The sequence below is a fragment of the Ixodes scapularis genome, unplaced genomic scaffold (assembly GCF_016920785.2).
Source record: "Ixodes scapularis isolate PalLabHiFi unplaced genomic scaffold, ASM1692078v2 PGA_scaffold1__304_contigs__length_218370807, whole genome shotgun sequence".
In the NCBI taxonomy this organism is placed as follows: domain Eukaryota; kingdom Metazoa; phylum Arthropoda; class Arachnida; order Ixodida; family Ixodidae; genus Ixodes; species Ixodes scapularis.
This window is the reverse complement of record NW_024609846.1, coordinates 64,472,067-64,499,863: the sequence shown is the minus strand read 5'-3', so window position 1 is coordinate 64,499,863 and position 27,797 is coordinate 64,472,067. Positions and strand designations below refer to the sequence as shown.

At 46.0% G+C, this 27,797-nt stretch overlaps 1 protein-coding gene and 1 non-coding gene across 2 annotated transcripts; both read left to right on the top strand.

The window, feature by feature from the left end:
* Positions 1-1,043: 1,043 nt before the first annotated feature.
* Positions 1,044-24,462, top strand: LOC121048441 (the record flags this gene model as incomplete). Its single annotated transcript, XR_006077709.1, has 6 exons — positions 1,044-1,245; positions 1,314-1,461; positions 1,609-1,709; positions 1,824-2,038; positions 2,203-2,362; positions 22,832-24,462. It is a non-coding gene; the product is annotated as an uncharacterized LOC121048441 (transcript).
* Positions 24,463-26,998: 2,536 nt separating this feature from the next.
* On the top strand, positions 26,999-27,340 carry LOC121835739. The gene has a single exon (XM_042290207.1). It carries the CDS (start codon positions 26,999-27,001, stop codon positions 27,338-27,340), a length of 342 nt encoding a protein of 113 aa, XP_042146141.1.
* The last annotated feature ends 457 nt before the right edge of the window (positions 27,341-27,797 follow it).

The following is a 27,797-nucleotide window of genomic DNA, read 5'->3' as shown; positions in this document are numbered from 1 at the left end:
AACATCTACCGCATTTCCTGAACTATTGTCTGCTAAGGTAAATTTTGGGCTTGACAATTTTTTTATTTGGTTGTCCGCACTCGGTGTAGATAGAAACAGATCAAAAGCTGTTTCTACAGAGAGGCCACACGGAGATTGCAGAGTTTTCATACTTGCAATCCAGGACGACGCTCCTTTTGTTGGATTCTTAATTCCAGCGTAAAATGCCGTGAACATGGCAATCTGACCGGACGAACCTGGAATAGGCCACTTAGCGTAAAATATCAAACAATAGTCCGGAGAACATGGTGCGTTTATCGCGATACCGGAGGTAGCCGCGCTTTGCGTTTTTCTGCTATTTTAGTTTTTCGGGTTGAGGCGAAAAGGTGGTTCAAAAACTTCATGAACGGACGTGCAACACAAAAGGACAGTGTGTGGGCTTCCTTTGGGAGGGTGACCCCGTTTCCAAGCCAAAGATTGCAAGGTCGTTCCTGCCCCCTCTCTTCCAAGAAGGAAAGAGAGAACTGAATGGGCTTAGCTTCCTTCTCTCCAAGCAAGGAAAGAAGGATATATTTGGGACTCAATGCCAAGGTCTGGGGAGGAAGGGACGATAGATAGGACTTGCCAAGCTGCCATCGGCCAGTCATCGCTTGTTGACTTTTGCCTGGAACGTCGGCTGTCCGCTTCCTAACATCGACGGTGAACGTGAGTTGTTACTTTGCTCCGCAGCTACAAAATAATTTGTAAATACCACGCGCTACGCTGGTTAACGTCACTAGTTTGTTTGAACGCTGGAAGATTTCTGTCCACTTTTGTAGGTTTCATTTTAGTCTTTTTACGTACCTGTCTTAACGCCGAATAATGTTGGTCTCCTATGTCCGCGTAGAGGAAACTACGAAGGTTTAACTTCATTATATATATATATATTGTGCTAGTTCACCATACGGTAATTGGGTGCCCATTCTGATTTTTGAACCCATCGTTCTTCAGCTTTTTGTTTTTGTCGAATAATATGGAGTCCATTGACCGCTATCCCTTATGTGTTTATATTCAATCTTTATAGCATGTACCACGTGGTGGAGTTTGTGAACGCCAGAAAGAACAAGCTGAAGTCTATCGACGTTGTCCCTACTTCTTGGGTAAAAAACGACAAATGTCTGTGGCCACCATGGAAAAATTCCAAGCTGGTTCAGGCGGCCATCGTCTCGTCCTCGATGCCGGACTCATCGTGGACAGCTCACAAGATAAGAATTATTCGTAGTTACCGTAAGTTCTACCAACAAAAAGTGCACGTAATCATGTATTAATTATATTGAGTGTTTTAACCACTGCAGCGGACTATACGACAGCCGTCTACAAATGTGACAAGGCCACCAAGACGACCAGGCTAACAACTGACAGTGAGCAAGATGCCACCAGCAGCAGCTCAGATGACGATGACATCGGAGATTACACAGACATCCCGGAGTTCCCTTCCATCAGGTAATGATAGTTCCCCTACCACACGTCGCTTGCACTGGTGTCTACGGTGAGGGAGTGCTCTAGTTTTGGTCAGCGAAACCATATTTGTTTAATCATCCACATATATTTGTTTCGCCTTATTGTGGTCGTGACAACCGATTTTTGTAGGAACCCAGAGCTTGAAAGCTCAGATGCCACCAGCGGACAGCGTGATCAAAGCACGGTACGGCATGAAGCGTCTGCAGGAGCCGGCGGCAGCTCTGAGCAGGGTTTGTACACTTTTCAATATCTATACATGCTGTAGCTTTGAGCGACCACCGTTGTCTCCGTTTGGTTTTCTGCGTCCGCATCAACGTTTTTTCAACTTCTTTTTTTTGCTGCAGACACTGCTCACGTGATTCTTAGAGAGGTCCTCAAGCTAAGGGCTGAGGTCGCTGGCCTACATGAAATCATCGAGGCCTTGCAACGGCGTATTGATCAGCAGCAGGCGGCGCCCATTGGAGCCAGCAGGACATCGAGTCACTTCCCTCTCAGTTCACGTGAGGAGTTGGAGGCCCTCGAAGCGAGACTGGTTGACGAGGAACACCGGAGTGACCTGGTAAGGCAGACTGATGAACTCGCAAGAGAACTGGCGATAATAAAGCTCGCAGCTTTTGGAATTATTCTCGTATTACGGCAGCTTCCTACGTAGCGATTGCAGTACTACTTCGACTCCACGCAGTTTAACTCTTGACGATTTTTTTTATTATTCTTTGTATCCAGGTCAAGTGGATCTCCACGATCGGTGGACACTCGCCATCAGAAGCTGTGATACGGCTCTTCAGGGCATTGCTAACAGACGAGCTGGCAGTTGAGTACAGTTGGTGCGGAGCAAATGGAAAGCTTAGGTTTGGCTCCCTTCGTCTAGCGGCGGCGGCTTTCGGTGAGTGTCCTTAATACGTACATGCTAGCTGTTGTTTGTTACGTTTTTGGTTCCACATAACTTGACCAGTCATACTCGCTTTTTAAGCTTTGCCGTCCTTTCCCGGAAAGGTGCCACGCACCTCAATTCAAGCAGTTGATACCTCCCGACGGTAGTCTTCGAAACGACCTGCACACGAAAAGACTTTCCTCGCTTGCTGGGTGATATCTGCCAGGTTGAGGAAAACTTTCTGTCGTTATCAGACTTATAAGCCGCAACTGTTTCAATATCTACGCGTTTGTGTTCTTGCCTTTCAAAGCGTAGGCGTGTCTACGATTTCTTTATTTTGTCTTGAAGCTTTTTAGCTGGGCTTCAAGACAGGCGCCTCGAATGTTGCTTGTTAAACCTTGGAATAATGTTGATTTCCTAGCGATTTGTCCTTATTGCAGACGGGATCACACTCCTGAAGCCGTTCCCGTGCACGCAGCGGGTGTACCACCTATGTGCGATGGGGTGGCTAAAGCACGCGCGTCAGCGCATTAACCAGAGGCAGAACAAGGTAAGAGGTGGAACATTTCGCGCAGCGTGACATCGTCTCTTGTTCATATCTTTACGTGAATTTGTTTGTTCTTTTATATCTTTCAGGCTGGCACATCCAGGGACGTCTTTGGCGCCGCTCCATAGTGCATCTCCTGTCTCGAAATAGCTCACAATAAACAGTTCATACCAAATCTGTGTTTTAGTTACTGTCTTCGCACTTATAATACTTGCAATATAATTATATAATATAATATAATAATATAATGCGTACTTGCATGAGAACAACTTGCCGTCGCAATGGTACTTAAAAAAACTACTTTTTTGGTTGGGGGGGGGGATTGACACAAAGTCTTCCCCACGACGTCTAGGGAACGTAATTTGGAATGGTTTCTCGACGTTCTGTGAACGTCGTTGGTAGTCCGGATGTCGTAAACACACGTGTCATAAACGTCGAGGGAGGACGCAACGGCCCACTGAGACGTGCATGTGACGTGTGACAAACGTCCTCTGAAACGTTCCCTCGACCTCCTCTGCTCCTTTTCTCGCGGACATTTAAAGGTTTTATCGACGTCGAAGGAAGGTAACGTCCGGACCTTCGACGTTGTACGACGTCACGTTACAGACGTCTTCGACGTTCTTTCGACGTTTTCTTCACGTGTATGTGCTGCTTGGGTTTGTTCTAAGTGCGGTATGTAAACATAGCACTCTAAAAAAAGTCTGTGCGGAGACAGCTCACTCGGAGAGCCAATCAGCGCAACTTACAGAGACAGCTCAGCGAATGACGATGCCGAAACATATGTTTAAACCAAAAAACGCAGTCTGAGTTGTGACATTAAGCAATGCTAGGGTGACGTTTTGCACTGCTTAATGTCACAACTCAGACTGCGTTTTTTGGTCTAAACATATGTTTCGGCATCGTCATTCGCTAAGCTGCCACCGTAAGTTCCGCTGATTGGCTCTCCGAGTGTTGTGCGTGAAAGTAGGCGCACAGACTTTTTTTAGAGTGAGTTATTGGATTTTTATTTGGTATTGTCAGTAGAAAGGTAATGATTTGGAATCCCGGAGAAAAGCTCACCCACTTTAGTGCGGAATCGGAGAAACGCTCACCAGTCTTTTGGCAGACCCGTCGAAAAGCTTACCTCGAAGTAAGTTTTACAGCGAAGCTGTATATGACTCGCAGGTAAGATCTTTTTGTGTGAGCATCCTCACAGGAAAAAAAAAAAATACTTTGTAGCGATTGAAGCGAAAAGTGCATATTACGCATACACATACAGCACGGCATTCGTTTCAATAAAGAACAAGCACGAAACAAGTATCCGAACCAGATAATTGATGATAAGGCGCTCCCGATAACAATGCAGAGCACGTGGGGCTCACCGCACACACTCTAGAAAACTCCCGTGTGTCTACTTTCCCGCACAACATTTAAAGAGCCAATCACCGCAACTTACGGAGGCAGCTCAGCGAATGATGATGCCGAGATATATGTTTAGACCAAAAAACGCACTCTGAGTTGTGACATTAAGGCAAAACGCGACCCTTGCATTGCTTAATTTCACAACTCAGACTGCGTTTTTCGGTCTAAACATATGTTTCGGCATCGTCATTCGTTGAGCTGCCTCCGTAAGCTGCGGTGATTGGCTCTCCCAGTGTTGTGCGGGAAAGTAGATGCACGGGCCATTTTTAGAGTGTACGTTTCTTGGTAAAAATTACTGGTGCGCAAGCTGCCGTCGCCATGGCAGCTTGCGCAACAGCATTTTTGTGTGACGTCACAAGCCTTTCATATATAAAAAGTTTTGGTACAGTGCATTTACTTTTCTTTCGTCAAACAATCGGCATAGACCCTTTTGCTTTTTAAACACATGAACTGCCGCTTACGTCCCAAGCGACTTCCAGTCCCGAGCGACTTTGCAAGCCTGTTGAGCTTCATGTTGAAAAACAGCGCGACAAAAAGACGAAGCAAACACAAGATAAGCGTTGTTTTTTTCATCAACTCTTCGTCTTTTTGTCCTTGTCTCAGTCGCGATGCTTTTTCAACATCAACTCTTACCAGCTTTCCCAGTTATCTATCCTAACATTTTGAGCTTGCTTATGTCACCAGTGCTAGAAGGAATAGATGCTACACGGACAACAAAGTTGAAGGTTCAACGAGGGCCTTCTGCGGCTGTACAATATTACATCTTGGAGGAGGTTTACATGGATACTCGAAATATTTTAACGGATCTCGCACCCTTTCGTTCTTTGGCGTTCACCTGGAGAATTGGTGTTTAAATGTTTCATCTACATTTCAAGCCGCGGTGTTAAGGTGGCCTGTGTTCGTTATTTTTATAAACCGAAAGTTCTCTGGGACGTCAAAGACTGAAGCACCACCTGGTGGCGTTTGCCATAAGAAGGGTCTATAGTGCAGCGGGCAATCGTTGCAGGTGATACCTCAGTTTCGCTGCCCAGCCACCTTCACACCGTGGATTGAAGTCCCAACTTCTTTATATAATGTGTTCGTTATCATTTAATATCAGTAGTGCTACCAAGGTTTAAGGCGCCTCTCAAGCAGGCGGTACACTGTGTAACGCAGCTAGCGCGGAGCTATTTTTCGCATTTAACTTAGAGAAGGGGTTGACCAGCGTACAACCTTTATCGCATAAGTTTGTGCTCCGAATGAGCAATTTGCACCGCACTATAGTCAGTTACAGGTTAAGAAGGTAGCGGCAAATGCCCCTCAAAGGGAATCGGATATCCCTCCGCCACCTTTGCACCCAATAGCGTCCCACCGTTCCGTGACGTCGCGGCCAACGCGAGAGGATGGTCTTGCCTTTCTGTACATATTTGCTTTATCTTTCGACTTTGACTTAGCATTGTGGAAGCCACGAGAGGGAGATTAGAGTTCTCCCCCACCGACGGAAACAAATACGACTTTCGGGGATCGGCTTCCCCCCCGATGGATACAAAGGCTGCTTTCAGGGGCTCGGTTCCCTCTTCAATGAATACAAAGGTCGCTTTCTTAAAAAGTGGGACCGGAGACGAGTTGGAATCCATTGAAGCGGAACAAGGAGCGTTTCCAGGGAACTCTTCTTTCGACTGCGGAGAGATTTGAAACGGGCGCATCACACTTGTGGGAGGAGCTTCTCCTACCTTCTTGACTTGTAAATCTAAAAAAGAAAAGAAAAAGACATCGTTTGTTTATGTTGTCAGCTTTACGCAGCGTACGCACTTCGCACTAAATCGCTCTATTGTAACAAAAAAACAACAAAAAAATCATGATTAAACAAATAGATAAAAACGTTTAAATTAGATTTATTTGATTTAAATCAGATTAATTTGATTCAATTCAATGTAGTTCGAAAGTAGTGAATATTTATCACTATGCATTTAGAAACACGGCAGATTGTTTATTCAACTCTTTCTATGAGTGAAGACAATGCGGGAAAACTAATTACCGCAATTTTTAAAAATTTTTTTATTGAAAATCCTTTCATACTAAAACAAAAACAAATCAGTGTTTTTTTGTTGCGAAAGCTGCATATCTTGTTCTTGTTTTTTTTATTTCGCGATCTCATTCTCTCTCAATATGACATTACTTTCCCAGTTTTTGTTTCAATAGTCGGATGCAACCTGAGAACAATCTTTTAGCTACACCCACAAGCGCATTGCGCCCATCTGAAGTGCCTCCGCCGTCGAGAAAATAGTTCGCTAGCAACGTTGCTTTTTCTTCCTCCAGGAAACGTGTCTTAAACTACTACAATATTTATTTAATTCATTCAAGACATTTAAATAAGTTAGAATACGTTTTTGTCAACAAAATAGCTGTTTAGTAAAGAAAGAAAGTCATGTCCAATGTACCGTCTTCCCAATTCATTTTCTGTCCAAGATACTGTCTAACATACCGTCTAACATACCTCTCAGCAGTGCTAAGCCTCGCGCCCGCTTCGAAATTTTCGTTGGCGATAGCGTCGCTGGATTCTCACGTTGTCGCGCAAAAACTGCTGCAAACGCAAGCCGATACCATTAAGATTTCGTGGCGTAACCTCGGGCACGTAAAACACGGTGCAAAAAAGCAGAATAATTGTCACGAGAAACTAGCGTCGCGTTGCTAAGGCCAACAGCCATGTTGAGCTTTTTTTTTTTTTTTTTTTTTTTTTTTTCAAAAGGATCGCGATTGGTTTACGGAATCGTGACGTCATGAAAACGATTGGCTGGCGTTTCTCGGCGTAGGGTTACATTTTCCTCTTAGAGGCATTTCCGGTTTTTTCTTAGCTTGCAACCGACTATAGCTTTCGCCTTCTGATAACTGGCAAAGTCGAAGGTAGAAATAAAACTCAACGCATCGTTTTGCTCCTAAGACAACTGCCTTTTGATCGTGCTGAGCACGATATAAATATTTTTTTTTTGTGTGTGATGATTCATTAATTTAAATACAGAACATATGCGCACAGAAAGCATAAAATGATAAACAAACGTTAAATTAAAAAAAAAAAAAGTTTTGGGGATTATTTTTGCAGGAAATGTTTGATTTAAATCATCGTAGTAAAACCGGTATGACTTAATTTATGATTTAAATCGCGATTTAAATAATCTTGATTTTTATTTTCTACCCTGACGGTAGCTCTTGTTTCACTTTTATGTCAACCAATTTCGCGTGAGTGCTACCGTATTCAATGCTGACGTAGCCGGGCTTGAGGAAGTACGACCTTTGTTTGTTTGTTTTTCGTTCGAATGAGGTATGAATCGAAACCTCTGCTTCTTAAACAAACGGTGAAATCTGAAGATTTGGCAATGCGCTGTCGGTATACTAAATTAAACATCATTTCATAAATAAATATCCAGACACTACTAAAATGCAGCCCTCCATACTGTTTATATTTCCCCCGTTATTGTTAATTATCGTTCTATTGAAAATATTTATTTTCTTTTTATCTTGCAGCACCTGACGTGTTACCAGGATGGTTTATATTTTAAAAATAAACCTTGCTAGGGAAGGGCAGAACGACCGCATGCGCATAAGGCATCCCGGCATAATTCAGTTGAGTGAACGCCTTTCACTTGATTAAATAATCGATTTTTAGATTCGTAGGTGAGCTTTCCACAGGACCAGTCAAGAGGCCGGTGAGCTTTTCTTCGTATCTTACAAGTTTTGCGGTGAACTTTTCTCGAGTGAGCTTTTCTGCGGTGAGCTTATCTTCGGTGATTTTTTCTCCGGTGAGCTTTTTTCCGCCGCCCAATGATTTGGGCCAGTTGGCAGTCGTTGTACATGATGGGGAATAAAGAACTAAAAAAACGCGGACAGCGAAAAATAAGCAAGCACGACAAGACAAAACTCTACCCGCAGCTGTAGATTTTAATAGGATTGGTTTGTATGTCATTTTCACCGTCGGTTAATCAAATAATATCAGGCACTGGGCATGAATGCATATTATGAACATAAAAATAGATTAATCACATTCGACTTGTATTTTGTAACGAAGACATTTACACTATCGTTGCAGCCTGTGCAATCAATTAAAATGGTCTACACCAAAAGCGCGCATTGTTCCTTACCCTTGCTTTATCTCATATTGTTCTGCCACTTTGACAGGGAGTAACGTTTCTTGAACGTTCGTTCCACAAACGTAAATTATTACGTTGCGTAACACGCGTGCCTCTGTAGCGGTACGCCTGAATCGCCTTCTAGGTATGGCTGCTCCAATACTCAGAACAATGCTGTAAGCTGTGGGGCCCGTAAATAAGATACAACAAACGAAGGGACACGCCTAGATCTTACGTTTCTTCTAAATTGACTTATCAAGGTATTGCTTAGTTTTGAACAGGTCATTTTACGATTGGAATATTGCCCTGCATGCAGAATTAGAAGATTTTACTCTGTTCATTGCGACCTTGGGTATCAAGTTGACCTGCAGAGGTTCACACCTAGATTAGCTCAACTTTACAAACACAGAACCACCCGAGAAGACGTATAGGAAAACAGATAAAACATAAAAAAAAAACCACATAATCTCGCAGTTTTTGCAGCTAGTTTGATTGTAGTTAGGTTATTCCTTTTTTTGCTGACTTTAGCGAAGGCCATCGCCAACGTTTCGCGGTAGTTCATATCAAACCCTGCTCCTACGTGTTTCGCTATAAATACGCCATCCAGAACACGTCTTCGGACTTTGGGGCAGCGAGACCTTCGACAGGTAGTCGGAATTACGGCGGCAGAACTCGCGGCGACTACGAAGTAATCTCGATCCGGTCTCTGCAGCGTCCTTCGAAGTCCTCGGAACGGACGATTCCACGCGTGGCATAAGGGGTTGTCGACGAGGAACGGTTCGCGGAAAAACGACAGCCCAGCTAGAGCTGGCATTCCAACGTTCTCTTCATTAGATCTCGAGCCCGTATAGGGTTCACGGTTATTCGTCGTCGTTTTTACACCTTCCAACAATAAAATGCCATTCTTGTATAGGAATTGAACGCCCAACGTAGAATGTACGACAAGGACAACGTCCGATAAGAAGAAGAAGCAATAAAAAAAAAAAAAAGAGATGATTAAAAGGTTGCGTGGTGGTCGTCGGCATGGGTGACCTTGCTGAAAGAATGCCTCTATCAGGCATCGGTAACACTTCGATGCTTTTGTCACAAGTCTCTGCCCCAATGCATAACAGCAGACCTTTACCAGACGGTCGGAAACTTTGAGATTCGCCTATTTCGAAACCTTGATAGAACCAATTGCGGTCAAGCGCAATGTCATACGGAGGATGAATAAATGCCCTTAAAGGGGCGATGCAACGATTTTTGTATTTTGCGCAAATACCGCTTAGAACGGATCCCTGACGTTAATGACCTGTGAAATACCCGTTCGTTTCTTACCACACGCAATCAAAGTCGCAGAGAAAAAATAAAGAAAAACAAGCAGAGTTCACCCCCTCAACTCGCAGCCAGAACAAGCGGCCGCATGATCTGAAGCCGATTATATGCCGCCAATGTTGATCATAGCCATGCGCTGGGGTTGTCAAGACACAGGAGACGCGCTCCGTTCCAGACATTGTTATGGTTCGGCTGTTGTCGTTATTGCAGCGATTGGACACATGACACTACCCGAATGCTTCTCGAGCTATAAATTATCACGAGCCCAAATCTAGTGCCCACGCAATGCTCGGGTCCAATCTATGAGCCGCATTCAAATATCGTCACTGGGCGGTACTGCTACCGTCCAGGTCAACACCACCTAGACAGAAGGCCTCCACACGCGTCATCATAGTCAGATCGATCGAGGCGAGAGATTGGGCACGAGTGCTGCGTCAGTGTTCGGCTGCGGCTCGTGGCCAATCAGCGCGTCGAAGGTCGGGCTCCGGTCCAATAGCCGACCGAGCGCGATCCGACTGTGATGACGTTTCATAGAAGAAGAGGAAACCATGCGGAGGCCTTCTGTCTAGGTGGTGTTGCCCAGGTACGTCATCAGATTTTGCGAAGGAGAGATTGAATGAAAACGCTCGGTTTTGTCCTCGAAATTACAGCGCAACAAAGGAGTTTCTTGGTCAGTGGCGTTCCGTGCGAGTATCATTGAGTCCCACTAGTGCCAGTAAGCTCGTTTAAAGTGAAAAAAAACATTCCTATTGAATATCGTTGCACCGCCCCTTTAATAGAGTTTGTTTTCAAAAGTCCATCAAGGAGCATTGGCGGCGGTCGCCATTTTTGGGGCACGAAGAGTGTGATTGGGTCCGAGTCCTCGCCGAACGCTGACGTAGCTCCCGTGTCTACTACGTCGTCGGATCACGTGATCAAGCAATGGCGGACTCAGATACTTGGTGCAGCAGCTACTAGATGGCGTGCGCACTTTTGGAAAGGGTTTGTCTTCCTCAATATTTTCTTTCTGGAGTGAATTTGTTGAAAATAATTTCTAATCGAAAGCTTTATTTATTAGAGTTTTTTTTTAGATCACAAATGAGATTAGGGAATATCAGTGTGTCAGAGCTCGCATTAAGTGGTAATTGGATCGAATCATCGACTCGAGCCATGAGAGGGCTCCATCTGGGGATGTTTAATGATATACGTTTTATCGTGACAACGGAATTTAACCAGACACGGTAAGTAATTTACTTTTTCGGAAGTCATAACGCGAAGAGCAATGAAATAAAATGGACGAATCCTTCAGGAACGTCATTAACACTTCTAAATTCGAATAAACGGTCTTGACCTAAATATTATTGACAGTGATGAACGTTTTTGGCGAGGTTAACAAAAACAAACCAATACGTAGTTGAATATCTTAATCTTACTCGTTAAAGAAACACTGACAAGACATGCGTGCCTATATTCAAGGAAAATACGACCTATAAACTCTAATAATAATAATAATGATAATAATACAAATATTTTAAGTCGAGTTTTTTTATTTTTCTTATTTTTTTTTTATTGACAAAGCTTTTGGTTCGAAATAGACCTCTCGATCTTTTTTCCATTTCTTTTCTCTAACACTTCCGATGGCGTCGGATTACCACTGGCAAAGCGGAGGGAAGGCTTATGAAGTCTCCCCCTCCCCTCCCCCTCCAAGTCGTCCGAATCGACCAGGCGACCCTGCAATATACAAATACATTTTTACCCCCCCCCCCCCCCCCCCCCTCCAACAAATTTACAGGTTTCTGGCTACGCCAGTGCGCAGAACTAAAAATATTTTCGAAGAAATAAGCCGTCCGTGACACATCTACGCCAACCGATTGGCAGACTCCAAGAAGTGCAAATTTATAACCGCCAAAGTAGCAAAAGCGCCTTGATCACCGGCTCTGTACAGCAGCTATCTCCCGAACCAGTGGAACGACCTAAGGCAGCGAGACTGACTAAAATATAGGTACCTAAAAAACAACGACATTAACGGTTGTTTTGCTCACGTTGAGCTCTTGTCAATTACCTTTGCGTTTGGCATTCATTAGCTCTAGTTGCGGTTATTGAGCGTTATTTCTTCGCAAGTTTTTTTCTTATCCCTTTCAGCCCACTTGCAAAGCATCTGAAGCATGTACGTACATTGTTTCGTGTTTTTTTTGTTGTTGTTGTTGTTGTTGTTTTTCCTTCAGTAGAAGGCGAGCTTTGTATAGCCGAGTTCTACCTAGACCGGGGCAACTATGTCCGCATCATCAACTATACGTGCGTTCGACCAACCGAGTCGTGTCCTAAAGTCAGGAGCTCGCGCTTCTAGCCTCCATGCGCAGAGGAGTCAGCGCTGTCCATTAGGCCGAGACGGCGGATGCGGAGCCTAGCAGCGCGGCGCGTGTATGTTTACGGTTCTCTCGGTAAACGCTGACGTCCGCTTATGATTCATGGGGTAACGGGGAATAACGGCAGACGCGTCGGTCTCCGCGCTGGGAAGGTACGCGGGCCATGGCTGCAAATCAGACGGCACGACTACGGCGTCCGAGACGGGAACACGACCAGGTCACGCCAGTCACGCCCGCGGCCAAGGACTGACACTGTCCGGCGGGACCCGGCACCTGCCCCAGGGACGCATGCGCATTCGGATGCCAAGGGTCCGCCGAGCCGAGATCCTCACCGAGCTACTGGCAGGGCTCACCACAGAACCACATCACGGCTATCTTCATAAGTTACCGCCCGCTGTCAACGGTCGATGGGGAAAAAAAAAAAAAGATACATAAATAGAAACAGATGACCTTATCCCCTTATGCTGCTGCTCGCTTTGTTCCCCTCTCGCTAAAGATGTGCGAATCCTCCTTTTGAGTTGGCGGGCTCACCTGGTTTAGCCCAGTGCTCTACACGTTTGTCCAAAACAGGAGCGAAAGCTCGTGCCACATTCCTTCTCAGTCTTTGAACGTGTTCCCGTTACAAGTTCAAAAGTGGTTCGAAAGGAACGCGTTCCCGTTACACTTCCGAGATTGGGAACGTGTCCTTAGGTTAAAGTAACGCTTGCGGATTTCGATGAAGTATCGCGCTGGATAATCCGTACATAAAATAAAGCGAGGTAGTGAAAATACCCAAATCGACGTCTCGGTGCGCCACGATCACATATGTTCCAGCTCTTTGTTTTAGACTCTCTCGGACACTTGCTTACCCTTTCGGGTCGAAGGTTGAAATAGTCGATAATAGAACGCCTAAATGACTACTAAATCCGGGTAAAACCGCAGATGAAAAATACAAACAAGCAAAAAGGCACCCCGTTCCCCCTGAGTGTTCTTTCAAAAAACGTAGGAAGTTCCCGTTCCAGTTCCACCGATGGAAGGTGGAACGGCGGCGTTCTTCCGTTCCGTCAGGGAAAAGCGTGTTCGGAAGATGGCGACCGTTAATTAGTCGAGTAATTTCGTTAATCAACCCGGAGAGGAGGTGTAAGGTTGTTTCCTTTTTTTGCTCGATCGGTCGTCACGAAGATGAATGACTGGTAGCCTTGGGGGTTCGTGAGTGAGTGAGGGTTTTGGAAGTTTGCATCGGTGTCAGCGATGATGGACGATGTCGTATATATTTGGAACCGACAGAATTGGTAGGAATAAAGGAAATGGCCTCTTTTATCGCGGCCGTTTTGGTCTGAATGCATCTAATACGCATGAGTTATGTCCATATTTTGTGATTGTTTGATATAGCGATGCTGCCTTTTAATATTTCCTCGTTTATTTATTTTTTTTTAATGGGAACGCAGCTAAAGACTTCGTTTGAGAAAATGTGTCGGAAAAACCGAGTGCAGTAAATCGCAAAGGCAACGTAATCGCGCTTGATGGGACACATATTTACTTCCCAGGACCTAATCATAAGAGTGCCAGCATCGGCCAAATTAAAAAAGGAAAAATAGTGAAGCAACAAAGGAAGAACGATAGTGCTAATAGTGATTCGTAGTTTGACTGGATAATGTGTACACCAGACAAATTAGTAGGAAGGAAATCGTAAAAATAGAGCAGTATAACGCGACTGTAGTTCACCGGCAGCCACAGATTGCTTTTCTTTTTTGCCCCAAATCAGCCGGTGCTTCTATTTTTAAGATCAATATTTACATTTAAAGCTCGACTATACTCGTTTTCATCTCAAGAACCGTAGTAAAAAAGTACGCCTTCTCACGGAGCATTACCAATTTTCCTCTATAAGCTGAAAGTTGAGACATATATCTAGGTGCATTTCAGATTAGATATATGTTGCTTTGTCAAGACGTACACGTTTCAAGCGCCAAAAGCATCGCTTCTGCCACCGACAACCAAATTTTGTAAGGACTACTTCGCGCTGCGCACGAACATTGAGCAAAACTTCCGTTTTTCTTCTTGAGGTAAAAACGGGTATAAGCCGGTGACCCGCCATCACAACAAACATTGTCAGCCACGCTTTCATTAAATCCGGTCGCGCAGCATGAGCAGAGCCGTCTGAATTCCATGCTTGGGCTGCTGTCACACCGTTCATAGCTTTCCAAAATAATGCTAACCTTCTTTAAAAAAAATAGAATGGAAAAAAAGCCTGATTGTGTGCTTTGCCGAAAAGCTTATTTAAATCCGCAGTCAGTTCTCCCCCGAATATAAGCCTATGCACCAACTCGTGTTATTTACAAACAATCCCACGTATTGCGCAAACCAGGTGTGGGCACTGCGCATGCGCACAAACCAAATTCGTGATGATTGAAGTGTCTGCGCATGCGCTGTGCCGACAGCAGCTCCACCGCAGTGACATGACGTCAGGGGGTCTGTGTTGGTATAGGACCATTTCACGTAAAGTCCGACCAGAGCTATACGGTTTGACGGAGCCGATGAAGTGGCTCCAAAAGCGCTTCGTCACGGCGGAAGTCGTCTGCGTACTCGCTATCGCCGCCTAAACAAAAAAAAAAAAAGAAACCACAGAGTCATGGCGACACTCAGTATGCGCGAAAGCCGGCGATAGTAAACACACAACGGCGACGAGCGCAGTGACGATATACTTTTCGCACTGCTTAATTGTCTCTTTAGGATTGTAGTGTCGACTGCAGACGTACTTTAATCAAAGTATCGCTAAAATCTGGTGGTCCAAAACATTCATTCCGCGTTGGGACGTTAATGGTCGAGCAATTACCAGCGTACTCTGTGCGAAATGTTTTCTGGGTACCGTCATTCGCCAGTTTTCTTTTTTTTTTTTTCCTTCTTTTTAAGGTGAAAGCTTTATATGTCCCATTACGGAAAAAGGCGGCGTCGGCATTGTGCCCGCAAGATGGCCATAAAATTACGTCACCAAGCACGTGCCGCTCAAGGTCAAAGCGGACGCGCCTCAGAAATCAAACACAAAGAAAAGCACAGCAACGCCGATGCTTCGATCGTGACGGAAGCCGTGAAGCCGGCGGGGCGCCTGCGCAGTGCGGGAGCGTGATGTCACCGCCGGAGCGCCGTGTGCAAAAGAAAGACGTGGAGCGCTGCCTCCGGCGCTTCAGTTGCGCTTCGGACTTCATCTGTGCTCGTTGTCTGCTTCGTGCGATGGACTGTGAGGCGACCGCGTCTGCGTCTACGGACTCGACATCGGCAGCGGCGCCTATATTTACGGCGGCACACCGATTGCAATACCAGCAGAAACAACTTTAATACGTGTAGAAGCATTAGTCGAAAACATTTCACCCGCGAGACCCATAATGATTTCGCATTCCTACACGTAATCAGTCTGAAATGTTTGAAGTTGAAGGTGTTTATTTTTTGCAGTTTACAGGGATGTTACGTGCGCGAAAGGGGACATAGTGTGTATAGGACGAACACCTCCTAAGTAACAAAGCCGTAGTGCTGATAGATATGTCGTCATCAGCGAAGGCTAACGCTGGTCACAGATTGGACACGACGATTGCGTAAATTTTCGCCTCAAACTCGACTCGGAGTCGAGCGCTGACTAAGCATTCGTTTCCAATCTGTGTCCAGCGTTGGCCTTCGTTGGTGACGCAAAAGTGTCAGCACTACGGCCTTGTGTTTATGTTTATGTCGCATGCGTGTGGCGGTCTGCGCTGCTGAACATATGAGCTATTTCTCCGTCAGTTTATATACTAAAATGCGTCAGTAATACGTAACACCCATGACGCTGCGCTTGGGTAAGCTTGGGTACCTTTAAAAATGTTAAGATAGTGCACGCCAGGTGAAGCTACATGTGTACAGTAGTATGAAACTATAAATCGCAGTGGCATGTTTCTCGCTTTGCTACACTGCTCACTGATCTTTTTGTATCATGTCGAATAACGTCTGCGATTTGATGAGCTGTCCCGCTGTCATCAGATTTTCAATACTGATCGCGTACTTAATTTTTTATGCTGACGGACAAGTGGCAATATTGAAAAAAAAAGAAGATTCTACTTCACATGCGTTGAAAAAAAAAAAATAACACAAAAAACAGGGTTATTAAAAGACATTTGCTCAATTTTCTACTGAAATTTACTGAAAGGGCGAATCCGTCTAGGATATTGCAATGACCGAGAAACAAACAGAAGAGCAGTTATGCGAGGCTGCCCATATGGGAACAAGAACAACCACTTTCCCGATGCCGCGGGAGCGCCCGAGTGATTCGCAAAAAAATACTCAAGTAAAGAGGGACATGCTCTAAACGAAATTACACGCCCGGACAATCAAGATGCACGGCGCTCGCGACCGCTTCCGCCGGGAATGATAGGTTTGTGCGTTTCGCATCATCTTGCCGCTCGAACGGCGTTGTGTAAGCGCTCGCTTATCTGCCATGAAATTTAGATACGAGCCCCGATGGCGCGCCCAAGTAGGTCGTCGCGCATACGCCAGTTTTCATTAGAGGAGACAAGACTATTCGCATGCGCAACCACGAACGAGAGCTGCGCCGGCGCGGTACAGGGCTATAGGAACCGCACAGTGGAACGACCTCTCCAATTCGTTCTGCAAACTCGGCAAAAGATTTTTTTTTTTTTGCGATTTTTGAAAGAAAGTGGCCGGGCTGTTTCGAAAAGTGGCCATCCGCAAACCTTGTCCCAGACTGATACCGGAGGAAGAATTGCGGCACGTTTAGGAGGAGCGAAACGGCGCGATTTACTGGAGTTGCTTTGAATGCAACGGATGGTGTCACTTTTTCTTCTTTTTTTTTTTTTTGCCTTTTTGAAGAAAGTGAGATAAGAGAGACAGACATACAGAACTTTCAGAACTTCTAACAATAGGAAGTATTTGCGGGACGCCATAATGTTGGTCATTGTTCGCGGCGCGTGCTCAAAACTTTAATCTCTGACGGTTTAAAGCCGGGATCACAGTGCTTATAAGTTATACATCATATAAACGACAGTCTGCCAGACATCAGTCACCGCAATATCCTTGGTTCGAATGCCTCGTGCCGATGTTTTTCCTTCGAAAGCAGTGCCATGCGGCGTTCGAAGCACGGATCTCGCGGTGATTCGCATTCGAATCTGTATGCAGACTATCGTTTGTGTCATGTGTTGGCAGTGTGGTCCCGGCTTAAACGTGGAGACATATTCTAGCATTCGATTATCACTCCGCAGCTCGTAAGATTGCGGCCTTATCAAATAAAAATGTCAAATAACGAATCAAGAGGCAACAGGCGTTAACGTAATAATTAAATTGGCCACATGATTAGCTCGCAGAAAGAAAAAAAAAAAAACAATATCTGGGTCTCATGCTTCGGCGGAAATTATGCGCGGGCTAAATTTTCCAGCATCGCCGGGACGCGCCGCATAATGGCAACCGCGCAGCGGCCTCTCGCGCCGGCTGCAGTTAGAAAATGGATGGCACCCCGATGCCGCGGGCACTGCTCGTGCAGCTCGTGCTTCATCGACGACAAGCGAAAGAGAGCGTCTTTGTGCGTTCACGCGGCCTCGAGAAACTTTGTAGCCCGTTGTTTTCCGGGGCGTGAGTCACGCGTCTTCAGCCCACTCAAACCGCTCGCTTTCGAACGATGGCACTAGCCGAAAAAAAAAAAAATAACATCAGCGTCTCGCCATAACCGTTGCGCCGCGTCCGCAACGTCTGCTGCCAAAGTTTCGTTGGCCTTCCCCATCTTCTTCATTGTTGCAAGGAGGCACACGAAAGTGTTTCTTCCATTTTTTATTCCTTTTTTTTTTTTTCCAAAAAGGAAAACGGCGTATGATGACCGCGTATATACGTATATACGGCTCATGTGTGGCCGTGGTTCGGGGTCGAGTTTTGGCTTAAAAGGGTAATCTGAGCAAGTGACGCGTCGAAGTGCTTGTGCAGCGTCCGCCATTGACGCGTGCGCGCGGTCACGGATCGCGCTCGGCTGAGAGAGTCGGTGGTCTCGTTCGAGACCCTCTGGAGGCGGTAGAAAGCGCGGGCCTCGTGCGTTTCGTGCGCCGAGAGCGCCCGCGGCATTGTTGGGAGCCGCCCGGCTCGCTTCGTGCGCGTTTAAAATGGAGCGCGGCTCGCGCTGCTTTTCACGCCGACTCTCAGCGCGGTCGTGAGCCACGAATTTAATGACCGTAGTAAAAAAAGATATTGCTTTTTTTCTTCCTTCGTTTTATTCAAATGAGGCTTCAGACTCGGGAGCCACTTTCTCCTAAGGGGTAATAAACGCGTAAACGACTTGGCTCCGAATAAGCGGGAGAGATAAGATAACGCGTCGTTTAAATATACAAATTGAAACTACCGATCTGCCAATATTTCGCACTTGTTTCAGAGTAACTTGCCAAGTAGGTGCCACAGAAACGTAGAAGATGTGGCAAGCAGGCTCCGAGACGTCGCCGAATACTCGCTGCTAGAGCTGGAAATTAAGGTACGTTTATACTTCGACGTAACGTCGACGGGCGCGGCGAAGCGCAGCGTACACTTATACTGATTGGTCGCAGATATCGAGTTCCTGGTCGCCGGCCAATGAAAGGCGCGCGTGCTGTGCTACGCTGCGTTCACTGCTCTCAACGTCGGAGTATAAACAGCCCTTTAGCCTAGCTTAAAGGCCGACGAGCAGCTAGACAGGAGAAAACTCTCCCCGACGTCCTTCTTTCCATTCGAGAAAGAGACCCTCTTTTTTTTTCTGCGGGTAAACCTGCTCCTGTGAGGAGAGGAGGGGAGAAGACTGCGAGAGGGAATGGAGAGAAGGAAACTGGAAACCGGTTTTCTGCCCGGCAGAAGGCGACTTTGTATGCCGGCACTTAAAGTCAAACAAGCTTCTGAAAAACGATTCAAGCTAACAACGTTGCTAGAGCGCGTGCGTGCGTGCGTGGACCCATTTTCTCGTTTGTGTAATTGAATCAAGTAGTTATCTTTCGCCTGCGTGTTAGAAGCAAAAGGTGAAAGAAATCTAGAAAACTACATGTTTACTTTATTGCAGTTTGAGGTGTTAACCTAATTTGATTTGTCATGCGACATGCCCCGGTAGCCGAGCGCAGGTAGCTTTTTAAGTCTTTATACTATGGGCATTGACTCTTATATCATAGAACCTGACACATTAGAAAAATAACGTAGGCAAAGAAGGTGTAACAATATAAGAAAAATAAACCGTTCTGTGTGATTTTTACCACTGAAGAAAGCCCAAAACCGGGAGAGAACAAAAAATGCAGAAACACTTTGCTATCTTGAACACGCAAGAAGAATACATTAAGTCCTCAACCAAGTGATCACCTATCAGCAAATTTTAAAAGCTGACGTTTTTCAGTTCTTAGAGGACGTCGGGTGTAAGTTCGAAAGGTTTTGTTTCAAGTTCTTTTTACTGCCCCGTCTGCTACTATACATTCCTCGTACAGAATAAATCAGAATACATAGTCCTCAACATTTAAACTACATCTCAACTGTTTCTTTGTTGTTGTTGTTTTTTGTTTTTTTGTCGTTCGTTCGTAGATTATTTTTTTGCCCACGCCTGAATAATATAGATACACCGTGAACAATGAAGATACGCTTAGAATGGTTTAACACCGCAGACCACATCTCACAATCTATGTAGCTATAACAAAACGAATCAAAGTTGTACCATCCAAGGGATACCATTATACGTAGCCATTAATCTCACTTGATGCATGCTCAAAACCAGATTTGTAGACTTTACATCGCCATTAGAATAAACAAAGTACCCGAATTAACGTTCCTTCGAGGGTTTATATTTCATACCTGCTTTCGCACTAAGCAAACAACTTTTTCAACGCAGTGCTAAGCACACCGGGAACGCCTTTGGAATCGCAAAGTGAAGCGACATGTATAATGAAGCAACAATAGGAAGAAAAAGAAAGGAAGATAGGCATAATAATTATAATACAAACACGAAAAGAAAGAAAACAGAAGCGAAGCTAAAGTCCACGCCGGAACTAGGGGATTACAAATTGACAGCGTGATCCGCAAGTAGGGTAATAGCGTTCGTGCGGAAACTATCCGTGCTTCGAATACCGCTGATCCCATGCATACGTAATAAGAGGGCCTTAATGACAAACGTGCGATTGCCGCCGCCAAGCGCATATTTGCTCTCACTCATGAGCGCCGATCTTCGGCGCGCTCGTGAAACTTTAGACTCGGGGCATGCTCGTCGCAGCGAGGATGAGTCTGAACAATGAGCGAGCTCGTTCGTCTTGGTCGCCCACGATGCAAAAAATGCAGATCTGCCGTGGCTGGGATAATTGAGCACCCGCAGACCGGGTCGGCAACGGAAGCCTCCGCTCATTTCAATTACTGCCAACTTTCGTTACGGGAAAACATTTACTCTGGGGCGACTTGCTCCTCTTGACGCGGCATTCTGTTTTTAGTTTTTGTTTTCGCTCGTCTGATACCCTATACCGTGTCGGCTAGAAATGTGTAGAGAGCGCTCCGTGAATTAGATTTTTTGTACAGTTGAAATAATAAATCTCGATGCCAAATTAATGTGTTTTTTTCTTGTGCTGACAAGATGAAACGCTGGGCTTTAAATCAGTTATGTAGCTAATTAACCTAAAGCTTTACTTGTGCTATCTACTTCACATCGGGAGTTTTATGGGATGATGTGGCAGGCACGGGCGCTATGAGTGCGGCATTTGAAAGCATCTCATCTCGTGCTCACGTACATCGTGTCTTTGCATTTGAAACAAGGACGTTTAAATACACCAGGACCCGGCACGGCGTCATGCTCAGCGACGCCGGAAAAGAAACTCAATCAACTCAATCCCAGACTGCCTTGAGCACCGACGTTGCTCTCATCGTGTGCTCGCCGCTTGGGCGGCTTAGGCTACGTCAGCTCCGTGCCTGTGGTCTGCTTCGTCTGCCCTAGAATCGCTGAATGTTCCTAGAATACCGAATATACCGATCTCACCAAGCGTTCGGCGTATGCGTGAAGCCGCCGTAACTTTAGTTCACAGGAGGCAATCGAGAGAGCACGAGAGTGTTCGTGCTCTGCACACGCAAAGCTCTAACGAGGTTGTGACACGTGCAGAAAGACTATAGTTCTTTAGATGCATTGCGACAGCGGTGGCGTACCCAAACTGGTGGGTGAAATCGGTCTATTGCAGAGCCGTGTATGGAGAGAGTTTGGTCGATGGGAGGCGCGGGCAGAGCCACGCCGTGCACCAAACGCAAAAAGGGTGCTTGACATGCTCTCTTGGCCAACCAGAAGCCTAAAAATCCCCTAGCGGTGGTAGCGGGAAACTGTTTTAATCAAAGGTATATGTTGATATATGGTTTTAATCAGCACGTAACAACGAAGTGTAGTAACCCTTCATGGTTGAAAATAGGGTGCCCGTGATGTTTCGATCATGATCATGCAGAAAGATGTCAGAAACGAATGCGCCTCTCAACTTTGTTTTGTTCGGAGAGAGTGTGACCGCTCGGACGGCAGATTTCCGGCCCTCTGTGCTCGGCGTACGGATTATGTCGATCGTTCCGCAAGTCGCACTCTTCCACCATGATTTTGGATGACCGTGACTGGAATATCACGTGCACCATATTTTCAGTCACCGAGAATTACTGCGATGCACCTACTAAGTTTGTTTCTCGCGACCGCTACCAGGGTATTATTTCCGGCTTCTGGTTGAGCACATTCGAATTTGTGAAGACACCCTGGAACACGCCCAGCCGGCTTTCGGCCGTTAGCGGCTCCTCATTTGTCTCCTATACTTCCCAACGAATGGCCAAACTCTCTACATATACGGCTCTGGTCTATTACACTGATATCTATGACAATTGCTGGATCGCGCTTACCTCTTCCGCGAGTGAAGCCACCGGACAGCCATCTTGCTCGTAGACAAATTGCGGTTTTGCTAGCGTTACAGAGGCTGACGGCAGGGTGCTGAAGACACGTTTTCTGCTCGTTCGTCGTCATCCGCCGAAGAAGTTTTCGAAGACCCTGTGTAAGCCTTAAACTTGCCGTTTAGAACAGGTGGAAATTTTTAAGAAAGCGCGGTTTTGCAGGAAAAAGGCACAACTTATTGAAAGCAAGTTTCGCTGGTCTCGCGGTGTGATCAAAGCTTCCTTGTCACGCCGAAGTGCTGCGTCTCTGTGCCTTCGCATGCTTAGATGTCGATAAAGAATCGACTCTGTGGCAAAGTTTTGAAGGGGTGTCGCGCGTAGATATCTTTGCGTCATATATTGATCACGTAGTTCTAGACCGTCCAGCTGTTCCGGCGTGTGCATCTGGTGACCAATCACAACTAGGCGAGCCGGGCTCCAACTTGATGTCGCGTGCAATTGTTGATAATGAGCCAGACCACTGATCAGTGATAAATAGCTGTTGTAGGGTGTTCTGTAAACCGTCTAGCGTTGAAAAAAGACGTACCATCGGTATCACATATTTCTCTGGAAAAGAAAGTCTCACCGGCGTGCGACTTGTAACAATACTTGTTTCGGTTCAAGGTTTCCACAAAGTCGGTCAGAAATTTTTAAATAATGGGTGCACAACAACCGAAGGCAAAACTGGCATCCGTCCAAAAAAAGTCTTGTTTGTTTTTGGCCACTTTGGAGAGGCGTGCTTTAACAAGGTGGAAGGTTGGGCGAGTTGGTTGATGGTCATATTGAATGGGTTAAAACAGCGCAAAAAAGACGAAGGACCAGTAAAATAAACACACAGACACGGCAATAACTTACAACTGAAATATTTACTGCTGCGCCATTCAGCAAGTAAACTCAAAAGGAGACAAGGAGACAAAGGAATTTTTATGGTAGCGCCTGCGTGCTTCGCTGCCAAGGAAATCCAGGCATCATCAGGAGGGGAGTGGGGGAGGCAGCATTGTGTTCCTGGGTGGTGCCTCTACTCCTGATAAGATCGTGAACATTTTGAAGAAGGTTCCCAGGTTTGCTACCGAGCCGTTGGTCCGGCCTCCGGAGATCCTGGGCCTGGTGCGACAAGTGTCTCAAAAAACGAACCAGGAAAGCAGGGAGTGTTGCATATTGGAGTGTGCGGAAGGGCTTTTAAAAGGGGTTGGGAGAAAGGTGAGAAGGATGAATCTTGGGGCTGTTTTATCGTTTTTCAATGACTCGCGGTTAAAGTTGCTGGTATCTGATAAAGAAGGGGGCTTTGACGTGGCGCCTCAGGGTTTGTTCTTGGAGAAGGCCGGGGAGGCGATGTTGAAGAATTTTAGGCCAGTGTTGGGGGTTGATTTGAAAAAGGTTAAGGCGCGTGCTGCGCAGTTATGCAGTAACATGGGGCTGGATTCGCTGAGAAAGTCTGCGTCGGCAGCTAAAGGTCTTAGTCTGGAGGCGTTCTTCACGGTTAAGACCCACAAAGAGTTGATGCCTTTAAGAGCCACTGTCACTCAGAAAGGTTCTTGGCAGGTGCATGTGTCAAGCTTTCTGCAGCGCCACTTGTCGTCACTTATGCTGGATGACCCTTTTGTTGTTCGCAATTCGGAGGCCTTGGTTAATTATCTACGGGAAGATAATCCTGGCTCGTGTCAGCTGGTTTTGTTTGATGTGGAAGATTTGTTTTATGCAATTCCCCATTGTGAGCTCATGCAGGCCGTGGAGGAGTGCATTGATACGTTTGGGGCTGTGGCCTTCTCGAGTTCCTGTGGGATTGCGAGTGACTCTTTCCTTGAACTACTGAATTTTTACCTCGCGTCCACCTTTGTTACATTTGAAGGCAACACGTTTTCGCTGAAGAGCGGCATATGCATTGGGTCGAATGTTGCGCCCGTTCTCAGTGACATTTATTTGGCTAAGTGTGATAGGGCAATTGCTGAGCGGCTGGACGATAGGGTGGTCAAAGTATTGAGGTATGTTGATGACTACCTGATTGTGCTGAAAAGCAACGATAACACAGACATTGAAAGTGTGATTGCCTCGATATTACATGTGTTTACGGATTGTTCTCCGGGACTAAAGTTTAAGGCTGAGACCACTTCTGAGGGTGCCCTACAATTTTTAGATCTCAATCTTCGATGTGAGCCCTCGCATTTGTGTTGGGCCCATGAGCCTAGGCCTAAGAAGGGGCTCTTAGTATATGAATCCGCACACTCTAAGACAATAAAAAGAGCCATTGCACTGTCCAGTCTCCGCACCGCCTTGTTTAAGTCATGCCACCATAGGTGTGGTGACAGTTTTTTGTTGCAAGTCACGAGGTTGTCAAATGCTGGTTTCCCTTTGGGAGTTGTCATGGGCGTCGTGGAATCCTTGGTTAAGGTGTTTAGAGGCCCTGCTAGTACTGAGGCAAGACAAAAACCAACGGTAAGACCTGTGGTCTTGCCGTATATGCACAAGGTGTCCCATGGTGTCAAGAAGGTTGCCAGTAGGTGCAACGTGCCAGTTGTGTTTTTGGCTCCAGCTAAGTTGGGGCGGCTGTGGGCAGCTGTGAATCGAGGTGGCCGCGTGGGTACACAATGTCAAGTTAAGCACCACAACCCGTTTGTCGCCTGCGCGTGTGGGGTGGTGCTCCTTATTTCGTTGTCCTGTGGAAAAGTACATTGGGCCGACGGGGAGATGTGTTAACGACCGGGCGAGAGAACATTCTCTGCCTTACGGTCCTCCCCGTCTGGCAACCTAGCGGTCCACTGTGACATATGTGCGTGCTCTCCAATGTTTAATGAAATTAAGATTTTAGCCTGACATAAAACTAAGTATGCTCGGGAGATTGACGAAGCTTTTTTTATTGCCAACCATGACGCAGGCATGTGCATTAGTGTTCCATCACTTGCCCTGGTTAGTGATGAAATGAATTTTATCAGAAAGGCGGGGAAATACGTGTAGCCACGTGTCGGCTTGAGTGGAGGATGACGTGTTATCGGGCCGATTGCTTTTATGTTTGTCTCCTTTCAAGTTTACTTGCTGAATGGCGCAGCAGTAAATATTTCAGTTGTAAGTCAGCGCTGTGTCTGTGTGTTCCTTTTGCTGGTCCTTCGTCTTTTTTGCGCTGTTTTAACCCATTCAATAGGCGTGCTTTAACAGAATTGGGCAAAGCGTACGCTTAAGAGAAGATGCCATCCCAACTCTCTTCAAGTTACCTGAACACCTTGTCAAGGTAAATAGGCTGGTCTTTACTTTTTTCAAGCGCAATCTATACATTCTACTTTTTTTCGGTCTATTTCATACATTTACCAAGCATGCACAATGCTGGAGCTGTTTTTGTTTCGTTTCTGCACGTTCTAAGTAAAATATTTGGTATTAAATACTTGATAATAGACAACCTAGTTTTTGGCAGCTATTTGGCACTATTCAATTCGAGCTGAAATTTTATATTTTACACACCCTTATTTAGTAATCAGATATTGTTATGTCTTTCTGAAACCTGGTTACATTACGCAACCAGCTTGAAGCTGGTTGGGTAATGACAGAATTATGAACCCAGAAATGTGTTATTTTTGGCATTGTTCCCATCTCACTGCTAACAAATATATGTTTCCTTAAACTGCATGATTCACAATGCACATGTTCAAAGCATCTTGAGCTCTCAATAAGGCTTGATTGGTTGTGAGACATGAAAGATTTGCCCACCATACGCTATCCAAATTGAAGGCAAAATTCTAAAAACCGATAGGCAGACAGACACAGTATGTTTTTGTAGATGTTACGTTGCTGTCCTCAACCTGTAACTTAGCCAGAAATAGTCAAAAACTTGGAATCTGTTTCCTCCTCAGGGTAGAGACATGTGTGTGTCATTCTAAATATGTTTATTTTTTACATTCTCTCAACAGCCAGACAAGAAGGCCTCCAAGAGACTGCGGCAACAGCGCTGGCACTACTAATACTACTAGTGACACCCTTCATGCACGACCGTCGACGTTAGCAACACAGGACCACATATGCACAGTACAAAGCCCTCGGACCCAGAAACGTAAGGTGAACAATGTGGTGGGCCACGTAGAAACAGTAAGAAAAAAGTTAAAATACGCAAGGTAGGCAAAAAAGCGGCTAAAAGGAGAGGTTAATATCATGGAAGATATCCTCAAGGACCTCAAGCAACAGCAACTTATTGGCAGTGACGCCGCCTCTGTTCTTAGTAAGTCACTTTCTGGCACGCCGCTGGAAGTCTGTCTTCGAGCACTGATTAACACGAAAGGAAACGTAGCAAAAAAGCAATACCCACCAGAGTTAAGGGCTTTTTCTCTTACACTTCTGTTCTACTCGACTAAAGCTTATGAATACGTAAGGAGCGCATTCAACCTAGCACATCCCTTGTGTCGTCACTTTGGGCACGGTACCGCTCGATTGACGGCGAACCTGGGTTCACCTCTGAAGCGTTTCACTCCCTGCGACTTACTGTTGAAGAAAATGAAAAGCAGAGGAAAAAAGGCCTCTGTGCCTTGCTCATGAACGAGATGAGCATTCGAAAGCACGACGAGTGGGATGGAAAGAAGTTCAGAGGACTTATCGATCTTGGAACTGCAGTGGACGATGACAGTCAGCCGCTTGCCACCGAAGCCCTAGTCTTTATGGTCGTAGCTCTCAACGACCACTGGAAGAAGAGAAAGCCAACTTCGTGAACACGTGTCTAATGAAGGTACTTGATGTTGGTGTTATTGTCGGCTCCGTAGCATGCGACGGACTCCAATCGAACTGGACCATGATTTAAGCACTTGGGATTGACCTCACAGCCCCCCCCCCCCCCCCCCCCCCCCCCCAAGGACTGAAGCTCTGGTTTCCACACCCTGCCAACTCTAACCAGAGAGTTTTCATTCTATTTGACATTTGTCACATGCTCAAGTTACTGCGCAATGCTCTCTCGTCTCTGCAGGTGATCAAGGATTCCGACAGACGTTCCGTCAGGTGAATCTACATTCAGGAGCTAAACAAGATTCAAGAAAAAGCAACTCTCAGGGCAGGCAACGAGCAGCGACCGGCACATGTGGATTGGAGGCGTCGAAAGATGAAGGTGAACCTAGCAGCTCAAGCAATCAACTCAAGCGTCGCCGATGCTTTGGAATTTTGCGACATTGACCTCAAGAACGGAACCTTTACCGACAGCGAGGCCACAGTGAAGCTCATCTGGATCTTCGACAAGCTATTCGACATGATGAACTCAAAAAACCCTGTAGTCAAGAGCTTCAAAGCACCCTTGAGAATGAGCACACATCACCTATGTAAGCCCTTCTTCGAAGAAACAGCAAGCCACATTCTCGGCTTGAAGGACGTCACTGGCCTGCCACTCTACCTAACCAAAAGGAAGATTGCTTTTCTTCGATTTCTTATGAACATAAAGAGCTTATAGGGCCTCTGCGAAGACCTGTTGGGTAATCAAGAGCCTCTTATGAGGTATCTGCTCGCCTATAAGTGCAGACAGCTTCACATTGAGCTTTTATTTGGCGCCATCAGAAGCAGGGGCGGTTGGAATAAGAATCCGGCGGCTCTGCCGTTTATGGCTACTTACAAAAGGCTCCTTGTGTGTCACGAGGTGCAAAAGGTCAGAAGGAACTGTTCGATGCAAGATCAGACCAGCATTCTGCACGTGACCAGGAGAACCGTCCATCATTAAGATAAGGACCAAGATGCTCCATTGGATGACCATGCAGCAGCCCGCGGCTTTGGCATGCTCGTCTCCCCCAGAGAAGAGGACCATGACTGTGTGGACGTTCCAAACACCACAAGTCTGTCCAGGGGCGGATCCAGACCTCCATTTTGGGGGGGGCGGTTTCTCGGCGTAAAACGGGGGGGGGGGGGGGGGGGAG

Excerpts from the sequence above, each read along its gene's own strand:
- LOC121835739 (XM_042290207.1), top strand. The coding sequence starts at position 26,999 with ATGAAGGTGAACCTAGCAGCTCAAGCAATCAACTCAAGCGTCGCCGAT.